This window comes from Mus caroli, unplaced genomic scaffold (assembly GCF_978045245.1).
Source record: "Mus caroli unplaced genomic scaffold, Mus_caroli_1 scaffold_6, whole genome shotgun sequence".
Taxonomy (NCBI): domain Eukaryota; kingdom Metazoa; phylum Chordata; class Mammalia; order Rodentia; family Muridae; genus Mus; species Mus caroli.
Window position 1 is genome coordinate 95,174,817 of NW_028227261.1, and position 24,636 is coordinate 95,199,452.

Genomic DNA, 24,636 nt, shown 5'->3' on the forward strand with positions numbered 1-24,636 from the left:
GAAGGCTAACATTCCTGGACTAGTATGGTGCTGAGGAAACCAGAATTGGAGCTCACAGCATGCTGAGAAAAAGCCAGTGACTTTGACTGACAACACAGGATTGCGCTGATAAGTTAGAAGGAAAAGCAGGGTGCTCTTCAGTTGGGCTGGTCAGGTCAGAGAAGGATTTGGGGAGGAGTAAGTCCTGTCTACTCACACGTTAGACCAGCAGGCATTATTCAGCAGGGAGAGGTGGAAATACAAGAATGGGCATGCTATTTAATTGGGTCCTTGTAAAGCTGGGCCTCAGGTGGGAGAAGCTAATCCCAGGAAGGAAGACCAGGAAACTGTTGTTTCCTCCTCCTCCTCTTCCTCCTCCTCCTCTGTCATCTACCTCACGAGTGCTGGTCAGATTTCAGAACCAGGATGGCGGATCTCACTTAGTGGAGTCCACTGGGCACCGTCCACTTCTCTTTGATGCCATGCTACTTCTTCATTGCCTGCTTGTGCGTGTTGTGACTTTGTTATTACGAATGTGACAAGGGAATAAACAGAGACCACCCAAATAGGAATAAGCAAAGGAGTAAGCCATCATCACCTGAATTTGGGGTGGGGTGACTCCAAAGCTGGTTTTGGAGGTGGGAGAGCCTTGATGGTACACGTCAGGGAGGGCTTTAGGGATGCCCAGCCTGGGAAGCTGGTGGCTGTTTACTAGATGTCTTGTGTGATTGTTTAAGGGCTTGCTTGCCTTTCTCTAGTTGGTCTGGTTGTGTGTATGTGTTTGTGTTTCTGTGTGTGTGTTATTTGTTTATGTGTGTATATGTATGTGTTATGTGTCTGTGTATGCATGTGAGGTGTATGTGTGTGTATGTGTATACATGTGGTACGTGTGTGTTTGTATGTGTTGTGTATTTGTGTACATGTGTAGTATGTATGTATGTGATATGTGATATGTGTATGTGTATGCATGTGGTATGTGTGTGTATGTATGTATGTATGTATATGTGTGTGTATGTATGTGGTGTGCGTGTGTGTACTTTTTTCCTGAGACAGAATTTTTCAGTGTAGCCACAGTTGGATTCTTACTCCTAATTCTCCTGCCACGTGCTAGGTTGCAGGTGTGTGCTGCATTGCTGTCCTCTCTGTCACCCCTGTGGATCCCCTCACTAGCCTGTGCTGAGTTGCACTTAATGGCTGGTGTGTTTGGGAGAAGTGAGCTGAAGCTTGGGCTTGAGGGAAGTGGGGAGTTTAAACTGAGAGGCAGGAGGGTGTTGGTGGGTGGGTGGGGCGCCTGGCCCGGGATTCATGAGGTTGGTAATGGGTGTGGAAAGACCAAACCAGTCAGTCCTGTTCTCAACCTTTCTGTGGCTTTCCTCTGAGGCTGGGAGCTCCGTGGGACTTGTTGGCTCAGGCCTGACTGGGTTCAGGAAGGCCAGGAGAAGGACAGAACCAGGGAATCGTGGTGGAAGAAGGATGGGTAGAGCCGGGGAAAGCCCACTGTGTGAAGAGCCTCTGCTGTGTTTCCCTCTCGGTGTGATTCCCACGGTCTTCATGAGTGAGAGCAGGCAGCCTGGTGGACATGAGGAAAGAGAGATGGGGAGAGTGATTTTAGAGTGATGGGAGGATGCTCAGGACCAGGAGTGAGAGGAGATTTAATGAAGGACTTCCGCTGTGCCTTGCCTTACACACACACACACACACACACACACACACACACACACACACACCAGTAAACTTAACCCTGTGCGCTTCCATTTTCTTCTGGTCAAATCTAAGATGAGCTTTCTGGTGTCTACCACTCTAGCAAACAAGATGTCTGTTGGATTTACAAAATAGTGCACAGGTCTGGGGTGTACCTCAGTGTGGTTGTGTGCTTGCCTACCATTTGAGAGGCCCTAGGTTCCATCCCTAACACCACCAAGAATAAAAAAAAAATTCAAAATTCACAGCCTGCTGAGGAAGGTGTCGGGTGTGAGGCAGGCAGTGTGAGAGAAGAACAGAATGGCTGAAGTAGGTGACCGATGGGTGTGACCTTTGGTGTGGGCCCCAAATTAATGGCTGCTTAGCTTTAGAGTTGGGATTGGGACACTGGGTATACTTAATGTGGATTTAGTTTTGGTCTGGAGGACAGGTGTGGGGGCCACCGTGGATTGATCTTGGTCAGATAAGAAAATGAATGAGAGATAGCCAAAAGAAGCCAAGACTCCTGGAAACATTTTACACAAGGAAAGGCATAGGGTTCTGAATGGCCAGAGATAGCTATGGGTATAGGCTTCAGATTGCCTGTAATGACCACTTGACTTGGGGGAAAAAAACCTTCTCTCTTGAATACATGGAAAGTGGAGGCTACTGCTAGGATGACGATCATGGTAGTGCACTGGACTAAAGGAGAGGATTCCTTCCTTCCTTCCTTCCTTCCTTCCTTCCTTCCTTCCTTCCTTCCTTCCTTCCTTCCTTCCTTCCTCCTTTCCTCCCTCCCTCCCTCCCTCCCTCCCTCCCTCCCTCCCTCCCTCCCTCCCTCCCTCCCTCCCCCCCCCTCGTCTCTTTCTTGTTTTTCTGTCATGGATGAGTGAGAGGAGGGAGGGAATATGATATTTCTTGGGTTTCTGGGTTCTATCTCTGGAGTTTGATGTAGGTTTTTTTTTTTTATAAACAGTGCAGTTTGGTGTAGTATTCAAGACTTGCTTTTAGATATTTTTCTCTCTTTAAGAAGAGAAGAAAGGGACTCTGCTGGGTAACCCTCCCCCCCCTTGGTTATTTAATATATTTCCACATCTCCGTAAGTGTGGGGGAAGGGAATGGCAAGGAAGGTGTACAGTGAGTTTGTCAGGTTTGTCTGGTTGTCCTGGCATGGCTGGAGTTAGGTGAGGACAGCTGTTAGGTTTAAGGGGCTTCAACAAACCCCTTTGCATCCTTGATGGGAACAGGTCTCTCCATCTTCCAGGCAGGCTCTCTGATGGGAGCAAGTCTCTCCATCTTCTTCCACGCAGGCTCTCTCTCTCTCGGGTGAGTTAAAGGAGCTGCTGGGCTGTTGGTTTTTGTCAACTTGACACAAATCTAGACATATCTGGGAATTTTGAGAAAGTGCTTCCCTAAGACTGGCCTGTGGGACCTTTTCTTGAGTAGTGATTGATGGGGAAGGGCCCCACCCACTGTGGGCGGTGCCATGCCTGGACAAGTTGTCCTGAATGGTGGGAGAAAATAGAAGGAGCAAGCTACTAATCAGAATTCCTCCATGGCTTCCAGCTCAGTTCCTGCTTTCTGTTCCTTCCCTGGCTTCCCTGGATGATGCTATAATAAAGCTTTTCCGAGTTGATTTTGGTCATGATATGTTATCATAGCAACAGACATGCAAACTAAGACAGCTGGTGTATTAAAGAGCAAGAGTGGGTTCCTGGGGCCAGGGTATAGATTTCTTGGATGATGTGGACAGGAGGGCAGGAAAAAAACCCAAGAGGGCTGAGAAGGTACTGAAGATGAATTTCAGCTTCCCAGTCAGGCTGTGCTCAGAAGAGAGGGAGGATATGGGGAAGCCAGGGAATAAATTCATAGAGATTTCTATACATAATTTAGATATTATGGTTTGCACAATCTACCAGTCCATGGCGAGGCAGGCATCTGTCCACACAAAGGTCTTGGTTTGGATTTCTGCATCAAGCAGTCATCCACTGTTCCACCTGCTAACCATTCGGCTGGTTCCTGTAAATAGAAGTTGAGAGATTGTTCCAGTGTCGAATGGGCGTATTCTGATTGCTTTCCACATACTAACTCATTTACTCTGTAATCATCACAGAAACCAGGAAATGGGTTTAATATCATCTTCATTTTACAGACTTATGGGGAACAGATGTATAGAGATTATCAAGGCTAACCCAGCTAGCAAATGGCTAGTGAACTCTACACCACAGCTGTTCTAGAAAAAATAAAATATATGGACATGGACATATTTGTGTGATCTATCTCTTAATTTAATAATGCTTTAGAATACACTCAGCATTTATATTTCTCATCTCCTCTTCCTCCTCTTATTCTTTTCCTCCCTGCTCCTCTTCCTCCTTCTCTTTTGATACATGGTTTCCTGTAGCACAGACAGGTTTTGAACTCAATGTCCTTAAACTCCAGTTCCTCATGCCTCCGCCACCGGAGTGCTGGGCCCTCCTGAAGTACCTGAAGATCAAGCACGGAGCTTCATATATGTTAGGCAAGTGTTCTACCAACTGAGCTGCCTGATATGGGTGCTCGAAACCAAACCCTGGTCCTCCCCAAGAGCAGAAAGTGTCTTTAATCGCAGATCCAGTTCTCCGGCCCTTGATTTTTTCCCCTTTACATTTCCTTTCACATTGTATGGGTAACATAGTATCAATATAGCAAGGTCTGAAGGAAGCACGTCTTATAATAGTGGCATCAGAAACCGCCAAAGGAGCTGGCCTTGTTTTCCATTGCTGTTTGTTAAAGTGTTAATCTATTAAAATGGTTGAATGTATTTGGAAACTTTCTTCTGGTCTGCAGGTTGCCTGTTAGCTCTCTGATCTGGAGTCTTTCTGACTTTTTTTTTTAAAGCAAACTGCAACATACATGAGCATCCATGAGGTTTAGGCCATTACTCTTTATAGAAATGTTCACACCAAGTCTGGAGGTGGGGCTCAGTGGTGTAGCATGTGGTTAGCTTTCAGTAGGCCTGTTTTCCATCCCAAGCAACATCAGAAAGGCAAAACAAGAATTGTGCCTGCGCAAGCGGGTTCTTGTGCGTCACATACCCGTTTCTACGCCTGTCTCTCCAGCTACCCAGGGACCCTTTGTTTCTTTCTCTCTGCAAAGCAATTGCCATGTATTGGCCTCTTTTCCATTTGAAATATTGCGAACAGCCTTTGTCTGTTGTCATCGTCTATTTTAAGATTTATACTTCTAGGAGCTGGAGAAAGAGGATGCCTGGGGCTCACTGGCCAGCCAGCTTACTTGTTGAGATTCAGGGCACTGAGAGATGCTGTGTCAACAAACAAAACAAAACATGCAGACAAGACCTGAGGAATAATACTGAGGCTGTCCGCTAACGTTTACATATAGGAGTGTACACACACATACATACACATGCACGTGTGCGCACATGTGCATCCACACACATCCACATGCAACCCCCCCAATACAAAAAGATTTATATCTTTCTAATTCTTCCTTTTATTCTATTTTTTGAGGTGTAAGGGGATTGGAAGTATTTGAAACCCGCAGTGTTTACCCAGAAATCTTTCTTACACTTTTAAAAAATAATCTTTTTGAATTTTTAAAAGTCTATCTTCTTTCTTGCTTCCAAATTTCTTTCACTGAAAGTCCAGGTCTCTTCTGTGATTGCCTGATTTTTTTTTAATTACTTTTAAAAACATACAAAAACATACCAAACTCAGAATTTCTGCAATCAGGTTTTATACCTATCATCAAACAGCCATTCGGTATCTTTGTCTAAGAATGCTGTGTGAGAGTGTTGCATAAGAGGTTTTATTTTGAGGAAACTACATATAGGTTTCACTTTAAGTTTTATTCCATTATTACATGATGGTCAGATAATACACCTCTAAAATTTTTATTTAATGTTTTTTGCATTTTTTGTGGTCATGAGATATTTATAGGTATCCCATGGTAATCTGGTATCAGTAGTCATTAGTGATATATATTTGTTTCTGTTATCTTTGATTTTATTTTTGGTATTTGTTTGATATGATCTCATGTAGCCCAGGCTGGCCTCGAGTATGTTGTCTTTTGTTAGTAAAATGAAAAACAAAAGCAGGAAACACGATTAAGAGTATCTAGGAGTCTCCCGGTTTCTGTTGGTCTCATGCCTGGAGCAGCCTGAAGGTGAGGCTGTATTATCTGGCTGCAGATGAGGCCAAGGCTAGGATGAAATTCTATGCTGGAACATTCTCTTTACGAGGCTACTCCTGAAATTACAGAGACACGGGCATGAAACTCAATATTCTACATAGCCTTGAGTAGAAATTCTTGTCTGTTCTTAGGTTACATATCGCCATTTTGGTAAATTTAGGTATCAAGAGGTTTAGTCTCAAAGTTTCTGTTGTTTATCTAAGTAATGGGGTCTGGCCATCCTGTCAGGACTCGGTGCTTATCTCCCTGACATCTTAAACATACTTTCTCCATAAAGGGAAGGAGAGGAGCAGGCAGATGTGTTCCTCTCTCCTGCATTTACTTCTAGGGCTGTAGCAAGTCACATTTATGGGTGTTTTGCCTGCATGAATGTCTGTGCACACAGTGTATATGGTTCTCATGGAGAACACAAGGGGGCACTGGATCCCCCGAGACTGTAGTTACAGATGGTTGTGAACACTATATGAGTGGGAGGAATTGAACCTGGGTCCCATGGAAAAGCAGCCAGTGCTATGAACCCCTGAGCCAGCTCTCCAGCCCCCATTTTAGACCTTTTTCCAGTCCATAAAAATATGTTGAGCATCTATACTGTGATATAAAAACATACTGGACAAATGTCATAGTCCTCATCCTTGCCTGGCTTGTTTGTCGTCTCAAAATTGGATTAAACATAGATTAACATGATTGTTACGGGAGTGTAGATGCTTTGTGGGAGATTAGACGATGACACATCCACCTTTCCTTGGGAGTAGGGAGTTCAGAGAGAATGAAACATTCTGGCTAATGCTTGAAAATGAGAGTGGGTACCAGGCTGGTAGAGAAGTGCATTCCATGTGACCATGGCGAGGAGGATGATAGCAGCTATTAGGAAAGTGTGGTTGTCCCTTTGCCTGGATGGTGCCACGCAGTTAGAGTTTGGGAATGTGAAGCTGGAGGAGCTGGTGAGGAGACAAACACTGAAGAGTGCTGACTGACAGAGGGATTTGCATTATATTTTGTGGCCAGCAAGTCATTAATGAAAGTTGTATGGATGAGATTTGAACCTGACCTGGTTTATTTTGGAATTGAAGTTTTGGTTCTCTGTGACGCATGCACGTTGACTTCTCGCCTTTAACTTTCTGTTTCTGAAACGTGTGATCTCTGACTCAGATGTAGATGTCTGTGCCACGTGCCATGAACATGCCACATGCCAGCAAAAGGAAGGGAAGAGAATCTGCATTTGCAACTATGGGTTTTGGGGCAACGGGAGGACACGGTGTGTTGGTAAGTATCACTGGTGGGTTAAGCTGAAAATACGAATAAAACCCAAAGGTTTTCCAGTTTTAGAGTCAGTGTCCGTGTAGGGTAAACATTGTTATTTTGTTCACATGTTTTTCTTAGTGGTTTTTTTTTTGCCAATTACAACAAAATCTTAGGTTTTATTGTTTAGATACATTCTTATTTTCTGGTGTTTCTAAGGAAGGCCCTCTCATATTAGATGTTGTTGACCTGAACTCTCTGGAAATTCCTTGACCTACGCACACTGGAAGTCTGTTTTATGTCCTGAGTTTAACTTAACAACAAAAGCAAATATTACATTTCTTAATTTCTTTGGGATGACTTCAAGGAATACTTTAAGATAACTTGAAGGTTGTTTAGACTAGATGCAGCTAAGATTATTTATTTATTTTGCCTCCTGATTTCTATGCGGGAACAATCAGATAACACTGACATCCAAGCACAATTCACAGCAATTTAACTATAATAAATGTAGTAATGGCTTCTCCGTTTCCTCCTTGCTATGTGTTGTAGAAGTTTTGCCTTGTAGCTGTGGATAGACAGTGTCTGTGTCTACCCTTGTTATCATGCCTTTGTGTTGACTTTCATGTGTGAGTATATGTGTGTTGCGTGTGTCTTATATACACATGTGGGTGGGTGGAGGGCAGGTGTAGAGGCCAGAGGAAGATGCTGGATGTTCTTTATCACTGTCACCTGGACACAGGGTCTCTCATCGAACCCGGAGACAGGCTGTCAGCCAAGAAACCACAGTGGTTCTCCATGGCCATGCCTGGCTCTGCTCTCTTTTTTCTTTTCTTTGTTTTTTTCCTTCCTTCCTTCCTTCCTTCCTTCCTTCCTTCCTTCCTTCCTTCCTTCCTTCTCTTTCTTTTTCTTTCCTTTCCTTTCTTTTTCTTTTTCTTTTTCTCTTTCTCTTTCCCTTTCTTTTTCTTTTTCTTTTTCTTTTTCTTTTTCTTTTTCTTTTTCTTTTTCTTTTTCTTTTTCTCTTTCTCTTTCTCTTTCCCTTTCTTTTTCTTTTTCTTTTTCTCTTTCTTTTCCTTTTTCCTTTCCTTTCCTTTTTTTCCCTTTCCTTTTTTTTTTCTTTTCCTTTTTCTTTTTTCCTTGAGACAGGGTTTTTCTAGATAGCCCTAGCTGTCCTGGAACTCACTATGTAGAGCAGGTTTGTCCTCAAACTCAGAGACCCACCTGTCTCTGCCTCCTGAGTACGAGGTTTAAAGGCGTGCACCACAGGGCCTGGCTATGACTGGGGTTTTATATGGCTGCTGGTGGGGGCTTTGAACTTAGGTGCTCATGCTTGTGTGCAGCAAATGCTTTTACCTGCTGAGCCGTCCTCCTAGTCCTTTGTCCTGTGTGCATATTTTCTCGTTTTCAGTACTTAAAGAAAAATAACAATTCAATCCTGCATTCAAAGAGCTTTAGGCGAGCCATATTCCATTGCACAAATAGAAGCTGTTCCTGTGAACCATCGTCCACTCCACATGCTGGACTTGCTTTGACCAGCCCCACTCTAGAGGGCTGTTCTTATTAGAAGTGTAGCTGCCCTGCCGTCAGAGTCTCTCCTACTCTGTCCCCAACGGGGCCTGATCCCTTGGTTGCAACTAAAGTTGGAATTGAGGAGCTGGACACGTGTTCCTCTAAGGCAATGGTTCTCAGCCTGTGGGGTGTGACCCCTTTGGCAATCGACTGCCTCTTTCACAGGGGTCACCTAAGGCCATCGAAAAAACATAGCTATTTACATTATGATTCTTAACAGTAGAAAATTACAGTTATGAAGTAGCAACAAAAATAATTTTAGAGTTGGGGGTCACCACAACGTGAGGAGCTGTGTTAAATGGTTGCAGCATTAGGAAGGCTGAGAAGCATTGCTCCAAGGAATTCCTCCTCTCCTGGAGGCTAACTGTGCTCTCGATTGCTCTTTGCCTTCTAAGCAATACACGCACCTCTTAGGAGAGGAGAGGGCTTCACAACACTTGTGTAATTGTTCCCACTGGTCACTGCCTATTCTGGTACTTGGACGGCTGTGTGCATGAAGCAGGTTACTAGTGAGGTCACACATATGCCAAAGGCACCTTAATATGACATTATGCCAAACAACTTAATTCTAGAACTTTATCTAAACCTACATATCCCAAATGAAACCTTCAGGGAGACATTAAATGTCTCCAAAGGACACCAAATGTGCCTGTTGTGTGTCTGGTAGGGGTATTGTGATGATTGTTGTCAGGTCTTTGGGTTTTGTTTTGAGACAGGGTTTCTCTGTATAGCCCTGGCTGACCTGAAACTCACTATGTAGACCAGGCTGGCCTTGACGTCATGAAGAGCTGCTTGCCTCTGCCTCCTGAGTGCTGGCGTTAAAGGCATGCAGGCATTAGATGCGTGTATGACCATGACCCACAATAGGTATATTTTATGGCTGTTTTTTAAGGTTCACAAGCAGAAATGAAATGTAAAGAAAATGCTTTCTGGCCCCTGCCGGAAGTCTGAGATGGGGGCTTTAACTTCATTTTAACCTTCCGTTGTGACTTCAGCCTTCCCTGTTCTAGCTGTCCTACACTAGAATGTGTGACCGATGTGGTTCGCACAGGTCGCCGACAATGTGAGCATCTCCTGCCTCCGTATGAACCCTGCTCCGAGGCTTCACTGCTAATTCCGTTGTGTTTCCTGGGGGCTGACAATTCTAATTTTCCAGTTAAATAATTGGATATAAAATTCATGTTAGGGTCAGGAAAGGTGGTTGAGTGGCTAAGAGCATGTGCTGCCCTTGCAGAGGACCTGAGCTTTGTTCCCAGCAGCTTTATCTGATAGCTCAAACCACTTGTGATTTTAGTTGCAGGGGATCAGATGCCTCTGGGCTCCCAAAGGCACCTTCACTTACTGACATGAAGCTTGCCAGCACATCATAGAAACGTTAATTCTCTAATACAGAAAAGACCAACAGAATGGCTGAATTGGAAAATGAGATTATTCTAGGCTCATTTCCCCTGGCTTATAAAATGTATACCAAATTAATGTGTGTGCATGTGTGACGTGTGCCTGTGCATGAGCTTACACATCCTTGTGTGTATTCCTGTGGGTGTGTGCATGTGGTGATCAGAACACAACCTCTTGTGATGGGTCCTCCCCTTCCACCTTGCTTAAGATGGTGTCCTTTGTTGCTTGCAACTGTGTACTCCAGGCATGCTGGTCACTGAGCTTTTGGGGACCCTTCTGTCTCCATCTCCCATCTCTCCATAAAAGCACTGGGTTGCAGATGCATGCCACCATGTCTGGAATTATATAAGAATCATCTTACCCACGGAGACACCGTCCCGGTCTCTACATTTTAAAAATTTTATTTTCACTACATTCTATCTGTGTGTGTGCACACATGTGAGTCAGGGTGTCAGGTCTTGGAGATCAGAGGAAACATTTTGGGAGGTGGTTCTCGCCCTCCCCACTTAAATGCTAGGAATAGAACTGATGTTACCAAACCTCAGGCAAGCACCTTTATTCTATGAGCCACCCAGCTGACCCACCAATATTTTATTTTAAAAGTGTTATTACTCTCATGGGACTGAACGCAGAGCCTTGTGGATACTAGGCATACCAGCTTCCCACAGACTTACAGCTCCAACCCTGATTTTTTTTTTCTTAAACGTGAAAGTAATTCAAAAATAACCTACTGCCAGTCATCAAGTAAGATGGATTCCGAGACTGGAAGGTTGTGCTCCTCCTGTGGTTTCTTATACAGCAGGTATGTAATTATGAGCCAGCTCCTTCTAGCCTGGAAAACATAGTGGAAGGAAAAGAGGCTGGAGAAGCCGTTAGATCAGGAAACGGTTGTCACAGAGTAGTGAGGGAAACCTCTGGGTAAGAACACATTGTGTGGATGGAAAGCCGTTGTGTGAGTTGTTCCCATGCATCCATCTGCAGACAAAGATGAGTGCCAGTTTGGAGCCACTGTGATCTGTGGGAACCACACATCCTGCCACAACACGCCTGGAGGGTTCTACTGCATTTGCCACGAGGGCTACCGGGCCACAAATAACAACGAGACGTTCATCCCCAATGACGGCACTTTCTGTGCAGGTACTGAAGGGGGCTGCAGTGGGTGGGTGGAGTGTGGGATCATGGTGGAGAGCCTTGAGCTTGGACACAGTCTGAGTACTGTTTGTCAATATTAGAGAATTTAATACTAATAGTATGAGTTGGCCGGCCTCCTGTCAACTTGATACAAGTTAGAGTCATTTGAGAAGAGGGAGCCTCAATGGGGGAGTGAGGGATGCCTCCATAAGATTAGCATGTAGGCAAATTTGTCATGCATTTTCTTAATTAGTGGGCAGGGCCAGCCCTGAACAGTCGATCCTGGCTATTATAAGAAAGCAGGCTGAGCAAGCCATGAAGAACAAGCCAGTAAGCAGCAGTCTTCCATGGCTTCTGCTCCAGGTTCCTGCCCTGACTTCTCTCAGTTGCAGAGTGTGACCTGAGAGTTGTACAATAATAATAACCCTTTTCCTTCCCGTGTTGTTTGTATCCCAGAAACTCTAACTAAGATGTATTGTTAGATGGGATAATGTTACTGCGGTCCATAGAATGTTGTTATTTTGAGAGATGCATGCTGAATTGTGTGGGGCACTATTATGAAGTATTTTGTGATATTTTGATTTCTTTGAGATATTTTAATAGACAAAATGTGAATAGTGATTAAATAGTTTATGTATTGGAGGGTGGACACCTGGTAATTTTTTGCACTGTTTTTCTAGTTTTATGTATTTATGCATTTAAAATGTTATGTGTTTTCATGAGTATGTGTGTTTGTGTGTGATTATATGCTGTGTGTGGATTTGGTATGTGAGTGTGTGTGTGTGTGTGAAAGAGGGGGTGGGGTGGGGAATGGGCCTGTGTGCCACAGTGTGTGTAGTGTTAGAGAACAACTTTCAGGAGTTCTGTTCTTTTACTGCAGGTCCTGGGCGTTAGCATTTCCTCTAGGTTCCACCCAACAGTTACCTAGCAACAGCCAGGTATGAGCCTGGCTCACTATAAAAGGATTGTTTGGCTTCTCTCTCCCTCTCCCTCTCCCTCCTCCCTCCTTGCTATTCCCCTCCTCTCCCCTGTCCCTTGTCCCCTCTCCCTTCACCTATTCTCCCCCACTTCCCATGTGTCCCTAGTCAGCCTCTTTTTCTCTCCTTTCCCTTTTTGTCCTCTGTTCCTCTCCTTTCTCTGCCTCTACCCCATTCCCTGGGACCTCTTCCCTTCCTCCCAAATAAACTCCCTTTTATATTAGGCCTGTGGCGGCATGGTTTGGCTGTTCAGGGACACACCTTGGCAGGGCCCACTAGGGCCCTCCCTCACGGTCTATAAAACACAACAATGGGGATTGAATTGAGGTCCCTGCACTTGAGAGGCAGGCACCCTTAGTCAGCTGAGCCATCTTGCTGGCTCTTTTTACAACGAACAAAGAGGCTGGCACTCTCTGGAGACTGTGCCAGCTACATGTTCTGTAACTAAGCACAAACACCCACTAAGTTCCAGGGCTTCTGTGCCTCTTTGGAGGTCTGAGCTGGGCTGTGCAGGGGGCTTGCCACCACAGGACTCAGCTAAGTGACTGATGTGACTTTGGTCACCACAGTAACTTTGTTGGTATGATTCCCAGCATATGCTGGTTGAACGGAAGCCGTGGGCTAAGCCCTCCTGACGTTCAGTGACTATAGGTGGGCTCTGTTTCTAGGTAGCATGTGCTGATAATAGAGCTCCTCGGCTCTCTCAGATCCCTGAACAGTCACAAAAGGGAGAGGCCAGAAACTCCTGGTTCTGAGAGGCTTGGCAGAGACTCTGTGGCGGCTTGAAAGCTTTGTGGTATTTCAGGGTTTTCAGGGAAGAAAGCAGAGTGCGTTTACTTTTTCTATGGCTTGGAACCGCAGCTTCTGACCTCTGCCATTCTGGCTGACCTGGGCAAGAGGAAATTCCTGGAAGGATACATTCATACATTCAGCTTGTTCCTAGCAGGAATGAGTGTATTCTCTCAGAGAACACATTGTTTCCAGTGTCTATTGTCTTTGCAGCAAGTTACTTAGGCTATGTGGTTTTAAAACTGATGTTGCCATATTAAATTAGGCACATTAATAAGAAAGAAAACTTTTGATTTGTTTGTTTGTTTGTTTTTGAGACAGGGTTTCTCTGTGTAGCCCTAACTGTCCTGGATCTCACTCTGTAAACTAGGCTGTCCTCAAATTCAGAGATCTGCCTGCCTCTGTCTCCTTGTGGAGACAGTGCTGGGATTAAAGGCGTGTGCCACTGTGCTTGGTGAGATGCTAATTCTAAACACTATGTATGGTAATGACCTATTATCTAGCTCTTTCAGATACTTTTCTCATGTTTTTCTTCTCTGCGAAGGCCGTGCCAGTGGGAGGTAACAGAGGTGACAGACAGACAATTCCATTGTCACATGTTAGAGAAAGGTCACCTGGATGCGGAGGGTGGCTCTGTATTGTTCTGAGGCATGCATTCAACTTGTAAAAGAATGGTGAGGTGTGGTTGCTCGTGCCTTTAGCCTCAGAACGTGAGAGGTAGTGGCAGGTAGATCTCTGTGTCCAGGCCAGCCAGAGCTACACAGCAAGTTCACGGCCAGACAGAGATGTATGGCAAGTTCAAAGACAGGCAGAGGGACTCTATACAGTGAGTCCCTGTCTCAAAAAGAAAAACACAAGCAAAACAAAACAAAATAAAACAAAACAAAACAAAACAACAACCCAAAACACCCAAAAGATAGGAAGGAAGAGTGGAGGTGGTGCTGTAGCTGGGTGGTAGATTTTTTTACCTAGTACAAGCACCAAACAGGCAGAGGTTAGAAAGGTGGAGAGTAAGGAGGGGGAGGGGAGAGCCAAAGAGCAGGAAGGGAGAGAAGAAAATACTTTCTTCAAGGGTAAAATAGATGTCAGCCAAACAAGAGCCACCTTGCCTGGAACACAATCCTGCGCAGGCCCTGCTGGATTTATTCTATTTCTTGCAATTATTTAGTGACTTTCCTTTGAGAGAGAGAGAGAGAGAGAGAGAGAGAGAGAGAGAGAGAGAGAGAGAGGAAGAGAGAGAGATTGAGAGATTTCATGTTTGTCAGTTTCCCTCCCTGTGAAATGTTTAATCCAGTGCCTTTATCGTGTCCACAGAGTCATGTGCTATTGCCAGCAGCCACAACGCCTCAGGGAAGCCTATACCGCAAGGCAGTCGTTGCCTGATTTCTCAGTTCGAGGTAGCTAGCAGCTCTTTGTAAAAACCAACGGGGATTTTTCTTGGTGGTGCTGAGAAGCCCAACCCTTCGGAATCAGTTGCCAGAGAGACAAGAGTGCATGCTAGTTGGGATGTGGTTCAAGTCTGGGGGCACCAGTGCTTGCTTGGAACTTCAGTCCTCAAAGCCTGACCTCTGCACTCTAAGACATCTTCTTCCGAGGAATCTGTTATACTTGGCCAAGTTTAAGTCAGCCTCGAGAGCTGGTAGCAGATAGACCTCCAGTGACGGAGGGCTAAGCTACAGTGTAGTGCGGGGCTGATTCCGTCAATTCTGAAGAACCAGAAAATGTGTAATGTCCAGAGATGTCCCTTCAGTGACTCTCGCAAGCCACAGATGGATGAATGAGAAAGAAAGAAAGAAAGAAAGAAAGAAAGAAAGAAAGAAAGAAAGAAAGAAAGAAAAGAGTGAGAGAGGGAGGGAGGGAGGGAGAGGGAGAGAGAGAGAGAGAGAGAGAGAGAGAGAGAGAGAGAGAGAGAGAGAGAGAGAGAGAGAAGGAAGGGGCATGATTGCTCCTAGGTATGGTGGAAGAGAAGAGAAGGTTTTTTTGTAGATAAAAGGGAAAACATAGCCAGAGGCAGAGACAGGGATGGTCCTGAGTGGCCATGACCATACTGAGCTATGCCATGTTGGGAGAGGGTGAGGGGAAGGAAAAGGAGAGACCAACAGCCAGGTACAGCAACCATGTGACCCAAAGTTATAATGGATCTGGCAGTCAAACGGGTTGGATTATGTAGGGAAGAGCACCCAATCTCCTGGGCTGGAGAGTTCAGGGTAGAGGGCAGGGTATGCCACCAGGAGGTCCCTGTAACAGGTAGGGACTAAAGGATGAGATGAGAACCTGGAGGCCAGGTTTGCTCTGCTATGTGGTATAGGCAACTCAGCCATTTGGCCTGGGGTTTGAAACCTAGCAACGGGAACTGCCACGAGGCAAGGTTTTCAGCAACAGCAAGGAGAGGGTGATCTGAGAGTAAGTGGAGAGAGCTGAGACCCAGGTGGAGTAAGACCAGGGACTGTCATTTCCCTACCCAGGGGCTTCTGAGCAGGCATGGGTCTCCTGGGGTCTGTTGAAAACTTCAGGGTGACTTCCTTGTGCTTTTCAAGTCTCCAAGTCTTGCATACAATCCTGACTGGCAACAGCAGCCTTGTCACAGGAAGTTCCTGCATCAATAGACCATTGTGCTTTTACTTCAGGAGAAATGGAAGCCCCTAGGCCCTGGCTGAGAAAGGAGAACAAGGGAGTTCTGCCGCTCAGGAGCTCTGCACCCAAAGCCAGTGTTCCTCAAGTCTGCCTCACAGCTTCATGTCTAGATATTGGTTCTTACTCACTTCCCAGTCCAGGTTAGGTTTCTTAGCCTTTCCCTAGGGCAGGAGCATCTCTCGAAGAAAGCCTCCGTTCCCAAGCTTCTCTGTTCTTGCTCTCTGGTGCCTGAGCCGGCCCTGGCCTTCGGCTCAAATGTGCAATCTCAGGAAGACTGCGTGCCCTCTGTGGGGAACCACCCATTTGGCTTGCTTCTGCCTGAGGGTTTTCCCCCAGGAACTTTTCCAAATGAGATTGCAAAAGAGTAGATTCACTGTGAAAAGAATAAGTGTGATGGTTCCTCAAATATTAAAAAGAAAATGACTACATGGTTCTGCAGTTCAACTTCTGGACATTTGCCCCCGAAATAGTTGAAAATGGTATCTTAAAACGATACTTTTTGTATTTGCTTGTTCACAGCAGCATCACTCATGGTAGCCACAGAGCATCACTGAAGAAATTCATCTGTTTGCCCACAGATGAAATATAAAGGCAGTGCATGCCAGAGAGCATTGCTCGGCTTTAGCGCGGATTGGGGTGACATGGTAGGGCACATGCTTAGCATGAGCAATGGTCTAGGGTCAGTTCTAGCTTGCTTTCTCACCTCTTCCATGCCCCCTCTTCCCTCCCAGATGCTGTTGTTGCAAATGACCCTTAAGGACATGACTTTGAGGGAACATTCCACTGAGACATGAAGTTGTCAAATTTATAGAGTCAGGGAATAGAAAGGTGTTTGCAAGGGAGATGAGAGGAACATGGACAGGGCTGGGGAGATGGCTCAGTGGGTAAGAGCACTGACTGCTCTTTGATGGTTCTGAATTCAAATCCCAGCAACCACATGGTGGCTCACAACCACCTGTAACGAGATCTGATGCCCTCTTCTGTTGTGTCTGAAGACAGCTACAGTGTACTTATTTATAATAATAAATAAATCTTTATGCCGGAGCGAGCAGGGACTGAGCAAGTGGGGCCGACCAGAGCAAGCAGAGGTTCTAAAGTCAATTCCCAGCAACTACATGAAAGCTCACAACCCTCTGTACAGCTACAGTGTACTCATATACAGAAAATAAATAAATAAATCGTAACAAAAACGTCTGATGGACATAGAACTTTACAAGATGAAAGGAATCCTAAAAATGACTACCAGGGACTGTGGCACAACCCTGTGAACATTCCTAGCACTAACTACACTCTCAAAAATGATTAAAATGGTAATTTTTACATTATTTTATCATCATTAAAATGTCATATATTTGCTCTGATGTTCAGCTACAATGTTCAAGTGCAGTACAAATTATCAACAAAAACATAGTATACCATTAAATGAAAAGACTTGGGTGACATAGAATCTTTCCCATGGGAGGAAGGCATTCTAATAAGCTTAATATGGGTCAGTCACCCAAGATCCCAGCACAGACTAGAAAACGAATAGTTTCTAAGCATTATAAGCAGCAGGTGATTAAAAATCAAAATCTTGGGACTAGAAAGATGGCTCAGGAGATGAGAGCACTTGAATTCAGGTCCCAACACCCACATTCAATGGCTCACAGCTACAGTAACTCTAGCACCGGGGGGATCCAACATCGTCTTCTGGCTTTCAAGGGCACCTGCATTCATGTGGTATACACAGAGACACACATACATATAAATAAAAATAAATCTTAAGAAAGTCAATACCACAGTAATATCAGTTGTATGTGATAGGTGACATCAAAGATGAAAGCCATTAGTTACCTCTTCAGTTTCTTAAGATAGGGGACTGTGGACTGCAGGATACATAATCAGTTGATAGTCCCGACTGGTTATGAATATGGACTTTCAGGCAGGTACTTGGCTTCAAATTCTGGCATTGCTATTGCTGTCTGGACCAAGTGCTTAACCGTTTTGTCGGCTTTAGTTACCTCAAAATGGGCTATTGTGGAAATAAAATAAGATGAGTATAGTATTTAATAAATAATGAAGTGTTTAGGACAGTGCTTGATATGTGGAAGATGACACGCAGCAATTATTGCTATTAGCATGATTATGACAATTATGGCTATTAGGTTATTGAGTGACTGTACACAAAGCTAGCTAATAAAGGCTCTGTAACTCCTGCAGAGTTACTCAGCATCCAGAAGTCCCATGTCCTTTACATACCCCGCTACGTACCCATGTTTGGAAGTCCGGTGAGAAGCTCTGCGTTTCTTCTCACCCGATCTTTTTAAAGCTGTCTGCAGAGCAGGTGGGATGGCTGTCTCTGCCTCTGTGTCCATGGCTTAGATAAAAGGTCAGATTTTCTCATTAAGTTGACAGAAGTGAGGAAAAGAAGGCCAAGGGCAGATTCCTAACTGGCAAAGAAACCTTGCCAAGCTAGAATGAGTCAACATGCAGATGTCTCCAGGGATAACATCATCTTAAAATTTGTCCTCAGGGATGGAGAGATGGTTCATCGGTTAGGAGAGCTGGTTGCTCTTGCAGAGGACCTGAGTTCAATTCCCAGCACCCACACAGAGGCTCAGAACCCTCTGTAACTCTAGTCCCAGGGGAGCTGGTGCCCTCTCTGGCTTCTTCAGACCCCAGACACACTCACGGTGCACATACACACAGGGAGACAAACACTTACATAAAATGTAAAAACGAAAAACCCCACAACTTTTTAAAATAAGAAATAAATTGATCTAGATTGGGATTACATTACATTATATTATTTTATATTATTTATATTTTATGAATCTCCTCGTAACAAGCGCTCCTAGTTCTGTGGTCACCGACTGGTTTTAGACCTCCTCATTCTTTGTGGTGTCTTTAATTTCCCTCACTTTTGGCAGTGCTGGGAAGTGAACCCAGGCCTCCTGCCTGCTGAGCGCATGCTCTGCCTCGGAGTGACCCCCGGCCCTTCCCTTCCTGACACTGTTTCTTCTGCGCTGATTCACTGCCTAGAGTATTTTCTCAGCTCTTCTTTTTTGGAAGAGAAATGTCAGTGGCGCAATTCCTGAAACCGTTTGTATTCTCAACTGCCATTTCGCTGCTTAGCCAGAGCGTGCTGTTTTGTTCCTTTCTCAGAACTCTAAATGCTACTCAGTTCCTAAGAAGCCCTGTGTTCCCGACAGGAAGTCCTGGGTCAGGTTGAGTGGTTGCTCACAGGTTTATCTTTCTTTTCTCCAGAAGTTTCTGATTCTCTTATTTATGGATTTCAGATGGCCTTCATGTTTTGTTTTCCTTTTCTTTTAACAGCTACCCCTTACATAATACATATTTGTGTGTATGTTTCTGATGATACTTCCTGAGTCCTGTATATGCAGGTCTGCCTGCTTTCCTGCCTGCCTGCCTGTCTGTCTGTCTGCCTGCCTGCCTTTCCTTCCCTCCATCCTCCCCTCCCTCACCCAGGCTGGGTATGAATCTATAGCCAAGGCTGTTTTGAAACGAACCGAGTATCCCTGGCTGGTCATGAACTGGTGGTAAGCTACCAGCCTTAGCCTTCCAAGTGCTAGGACTGTAAGTATGAACCATCATACCTGGCTTGTTCTTTCTCTTTTAAAACTAGCTGTTTCACTAAGTGTCCTTGAAAGTGCCTACTACTTAAACTATACAATACAGCAGTGGTATTATATTCATAGAATTCTGATTTTTGAAAATCTTCCATCTCCTCACCAAAGTCCGTTGTCTCGCCACTTCCCACTGAGAAAACAACGGGAAACCCACTTGTGTCTCTGTAGTTTGCTTCTGGAGACTGCTTTTGAATGTGGACATGGTACCTAGCCTTTTATTATGCTGGGGTTTTGAAATAGTTCTGTTAATTATGTCAGAGATTATCCTTTTTTCTAGCTACATCATTGTCTTAACAGGGTTGCAGCAGGTGCCCTGTATCCAAGGCATAGAGAGCTACGAGTGGGGCCCGGAGACCCGGAGCTCAGAGAGACCCAGCAGAAAGGGTGTGCTCAGCCCCTCTGGAGCCCTGATGTCCAGCCAGTGTGCTGTGCTGACCCTATGAGAATGACTTTCGTTTCATGCCTGTGACCTTAGAGCTGTGTTTGGATTTGCATGGGCAAGCTGTGGCTGATGGTTCCCTCACTTTGAGATGAACCCTTGCATAGCCTTTCCTTCATTATCTTCCCTTTCTCTTCAACACGTGCTGGCTCTTTTTTTTGTCTGTCTCTGTAAGATTTTGCTTTTGGCTTCCTGGTTTCTGTCTCACGCCAGCTTTTTCACTGTGTCTTGGGAGGGCTCCTCAGGTTGGGATTTGCAAACCCGATTTTCAGCCATGGCCTCTCTATTGTTTAATGCCCCTTTGAGTTTTTATCCTGGGCATTCATATTTTGTTTTTAATTTACAAGATTTCATTGTTTTCCTAGAAATCTCCCGTTTAAATTTGATGTATTATTTTCTTAATTGCACTTGTTTGAGCTCTTCAAGTGTTCGGGGAATTCGGATTATTTATTGCTGCCACCCAGAGATCTCCCTCAAGCTCAGTGGCTTAAAAGAGCTACTTCTGTGCCAAGGAAAAGGTTTCCTACGTAAATGAAGACTGGAGGCTGGACCCCAAGAATCTATGTAAAGCCAGATGTGGTAACACATGGTAGCTGCAATTCTGGCTCTCTTCTGGAGAGATGGGAGCTGGAGACAGATGTGGACACACCAGCAGGCTTGCCTGGTGTGTGCCACAGAGAACAACAGAGAGACCCTGCCTCAGAGGAGGTGGAAGGCACACACGGATATCTGAAGTTGTTCTCCAGCCCACATGCGTTCCATAGCATGTGCATGCCTACATTCACACACATGAACATCTATGCGTTAACTTGTCTGTGTGTGCACATACACACCTATGCACACTGAACAATTTGGTGTTTCCCACAACTTCTGATTTGACCATATAATTCTTTTTATATCGCGTATGGACTGAGAGACTGTGTACATACGCTGAACTGTGATCTAGGTGACAGGCAAAAGGGTGTAACTGTGAATTGTTAGTCCTCACTCTCTGGGGGTCTCACTTCTAACCTCCTACCAGAGCTCTCTAGATTCGTGAATGAAAACAGAGCCAGAGAGAGACAGAGAGACAGAGAGACAGAGAGAGACAGAGATAGAGAGAGACAGAGACAGGCAGAGAGAGAGACAGACAGACAGACAGACAGAGAGGGAGGGAGGGACCAATGGGGGGAGAGAGAGGGAGAGAGAGAGAAAGAGAGAGAGAGAGAGAGAGAGAGAGAGAGAGAGAGAGAGAGAGAGAGAGAGAGAGAGAGATTTTTTAATATGCCTTTCTAGCTCAATGGCTGGGCGCTTCCAAATCTCCCTGCAGCTAACACATACTCCTTCTGCTATTCTTTAGTTAATATTTGCTAAATCTATATTTTATTTCTGCTACCCCAGACCCAATTGGGGGAGTGGCCCCTGGGACCACTTTCCTGGATTCTTACATGTCAGCAGGCCTTCAAGTCTGATCTTCCTGTTTCCCCTTCATGGCAATTCTGTTCTTCTCTCCTCTGCTCTTCTTGCCCAGGAATCTTAAAAGTCCTGCCTCTTTCACCCTGCCCAGCCATTGGCCATTGGCTCTTTATTTATCAGTCAAAAAACAATCGGGGGCAGGGACCCTCAGCATCTGGACGTGCATATTAGTGTGATTTGGGAGCCAAATTAAGACAAAGCATGAAAACCAGTCCTCAACAGAAAGCAGCTGATCAAGTATTAGAACTCCATCCTGACAAGTGGCTTCAGCTCTCCAAGCGGCGTCTCCCTCCCTCCACGTGGAAGGTAACCTCAGGGCTCTTTCTTGAGGCCTCTGTAAGCACAACAGCCTAAATGCAAGAGGAAGCTGCCAGCTTCTTCTAGACCAGGTCAGCAGGCTCTGCACTTCCTCTGCTCTGTTCTGTCCATCCAAGCAAGTCTTAGGACTTAATTTAATTATGTGTTACTTATGCATATGTGTATGTATCTGTGTGAACATATGCCACCTGTGTTCCGATACCTCTGGAGTCCAGAAGAGGGTGCTGAATTCCCTGGAGCTGGAACTTTAGGCAGTTGGGAGTGGCCCCGTGTGGGTGCTGGAAACGCAGCTCAAGGTCTCAAGAAGAGTGCTTGTAAAGTCTGAGCTGCGTCTCCAGCTCCACTCTCCCCTCTTCTTTTATTTGTTTCGTTTTTCTTTTGTTTTTTTATTTTTTATTTTTTTGTTTTTTGTTTTTTCGAGACTGAGTTTCTCTGTGTAGCCCTGGCTGTCCTGGAACTCACTCTGTAGACCTGGCTGTCCTGGAACTTACTCTGTAGACCAGGCTGGCCTCGAACTCAGGAATTCGCCTGCCTCTGCCTCCTAAGTGTTGGGATTAAAGGCGTGCGCCACCACGCCTGGCTTCCCCTCTTCTTTAAATGCCAAGAAGTGAACTACATTTCAACCCTGGAAAATAAAATGGAGGAAAGAGAGGGGAGGCTCAGTGAGCTTTTCCTTATTACTCCGACTCCTGCACCGCCATACTGTCCTCTGCTCATGGGCTGGAAAGCCAGCTTGTCTGCTTCTAGATTTTTTTTTTTTGTAAAGTCTTCTGTAACATTTTTTTTATACCTGGAACTTCAGTTTAGAACTTTTATTTGATTTATTATTATTATTATCAGTAGTAGTAGTAGTAGCTTTGGTGGTCAAATTCAGGGCCTGGTGCATGCCAGGCAAGTGTTTCACCATTTTGTAAACATTTGTTTGTTTGTTTATAAATTTTGAGACAGGATCTTACTATGTATAGCCTGGGCTGGCCAGGAACTCATTATGTAGACCAGGTTGGCCTCAAATGCATAATGCATACAGATCCACCTGTCTCTGTCTCCTGAATTTAAAAGTGTGTAACACTATGTTTGGGCTATTTAATTCACTTATTTCTCTCTCTCTCTCTCTCTCTCTCTCTCTCTCTCTCTCTCTCTCTCTCTCTCTGTGTTTGTGTGCTTGTGTGTGTGTGTGTGTGCGCGCGCTGGGCATTGAAACAAGGACCTCATTTGTGCTGGGCAGGCATTCTACCACCGGCTATATCCCAAGCCCCCTAACATTGCTTGTTTGTTTGTTTTTTTAGTTCCATTTTGTTGGGAATTAGGAAACTTTGTTTGTTTGTTTATCTCAGAACACACTGGCAAGTATTTATTGAACATATCCTATGTTTTCAGTGGTTTTGGTATGAAGAATTTATATGGAAAACCTACAAGAAGCAAAATAAAAGTATAGTGCAATCACAAGCAAGTGCATGCATTTATTTGGGTTGATAGGCAGCGTGAAACCGGGCTGCCACAATGTCCCTTTCTCTGTTCTTCTCCCTTCTTTTTACATTTTGGGATGGGTCTGAAGACATCGATGAGTGTGAAGATTCTGGCCTGTGCAGACATGGAGGGCGGTGTGTCAATACTCCTGGGAGCTTTGCATGCTACTGCATGGAAGGGTATGTGGCAAAGAACGGGCCTGAGCCTTTCCACCCACGCACGGATGCCACATCGTGCACAGGTAGGTGTCTGCCGGGGAAGCAGTACCTGAAGGTGAGATTTGGTAGGTGTCATCTCCTCATGTTCTGACGTTTATAGTCTGTATTGGAGGCATGAGTATGCATTACCTTCACATATCTTTATGAAATAAAATAAATGACCCAATCAAGATAGAAAGAGTCGTGGTTTTTAAAAAGTTAAACAAGCCCGGTAGTGGTGAAACATTCCTTTAATCCCAGCACTTAGGAAGCAGAGGGCAGGCTGATCTCTGTGAGTTCGAGGACAGCCTGGTCTACAGATCGAGTTCTAGGACAGCCAGGGCTACACAAAGAAACTTTCTCTGTGTGTGGAGGGATGGGATACCGCTAAACATGAGGGATTAGATATTTTGGTACTAACTGTTGCCTGTTAGATCTGGTAAGAACCCAGTATCTCCAAAGTGACTTTGGAAATTAAGAAAGTGCATCTAATATAAGGTAGTTTGCAGTCAGATTTGTACTTCATTGGACAAGGCATCTCTTTAATGAGAATGAGTCAGAGCCGATGGCTGAATTCTGTTTTGTGCATGTGTAGATGATGTTGTGTATGGAGCGCACGGAGCATGATAAAGACAACCATTGGAAATGTGCTCAGAAACATCGTGGAAATGAATCTAACACAGGGTCTGGGGTGTGAGGCATGGGGTGTGGGTGCAGAGAGATAGTAGATTCTGAAAACTTGCATTTGTAAAGTAAAGAAGTTGACACGGTTTTGTTTGCAGAAATAGACTGTGGCATCCCTCCTGAAGTTCCTGAGGGCTACGTCGTGGGAAGCTACAGCTCCACACTGGGCGGCCAGGCCCATTATAGCTGCAAGGAAGGGTTTCTCAGCGTCTCAGGAGACAGAATTTCACGATGCACAGCCCTGGGTGTGTGGGAACCTCCCAAGTTACATTGCCAAGGTGGGTTTTTAAAAGCCTCAGCTTTCTGCTTACAGTGTCCATAGGCTGCTTTTCAGTTTCCCTTTGGGAATAAATGCATTCAGTAAAGCCGATACACCGGTATTTGTTCCTGGCGGGGTTGTTTCTTTAGTATTTTTCAGGGTCTGTATCTTAGTGTCTGCAAACTATGACCCTACTTTTGTTCTGCACTTATAAAATTTTTCTATTACAGGGTCTTGACTAGTGTTTGCAGAATGAAAACCTAAGCAATTAACATTGAAATGTTTTACTTCTGACTTGTATGGAAATGATTCTGAGGTTTCAACATGAATTCAGCTTTTTAAAAAAATGTAAATTCACCTTTATTTATTTATGTGTGTATGCATGCAAGTGTACAAGTGTGTGTGTGTGTGTGTGTGTGTAGCGGTCAGAAGACAACCTCATGGAGTCAGTTTTCTCCTTCCCTCATGTGAGTCCCTGGGATCCAGTTGAAGTCATCAGACTTGGCAGCAAGCCACCTTTACCCGCAAAGCCATACCACTGGCTGTGATCTCAGCCCTTTGATGTGTGGATACCGACCTATTTATGTGCTGTATGTAA

At 44.9% G+C, this 24,636-nt stretch overlaps 1 protein-coding gene across 2 annotated transcripts in view; it reads left to right on the forward strand.

Moving 5' to 3' along the window:
- Susd1 (sushi domain containing 1) overlaps positions 1-24,636 on the forward strand; it is a 130,259-nt gene that overhangs the window by 3,476 nt on the left and 102,147 nt on the right. For both annotated transcript variants that reach the window (XM_029476668.2, XM_021160589.3), the window contains exons 2-5: positions 7,003-7,116; positions 11,041-11,196; positions 22,987-23,139; positions 23,878-24,057. In XM_029476668.2, the coding sequence (XP_029332528.1) occupies positions 7,003-7,116; positions 11,041-11,196; positions 22,987-23,139; positions 23,878-24,057 (603 nt within the window). The remainder of the gene's footprint in view (positions 1-7,002; positions 7,117-11,040; positions 11,197-22,986; positions 23,140-23,877; positions 24,058-24,636) is intronic.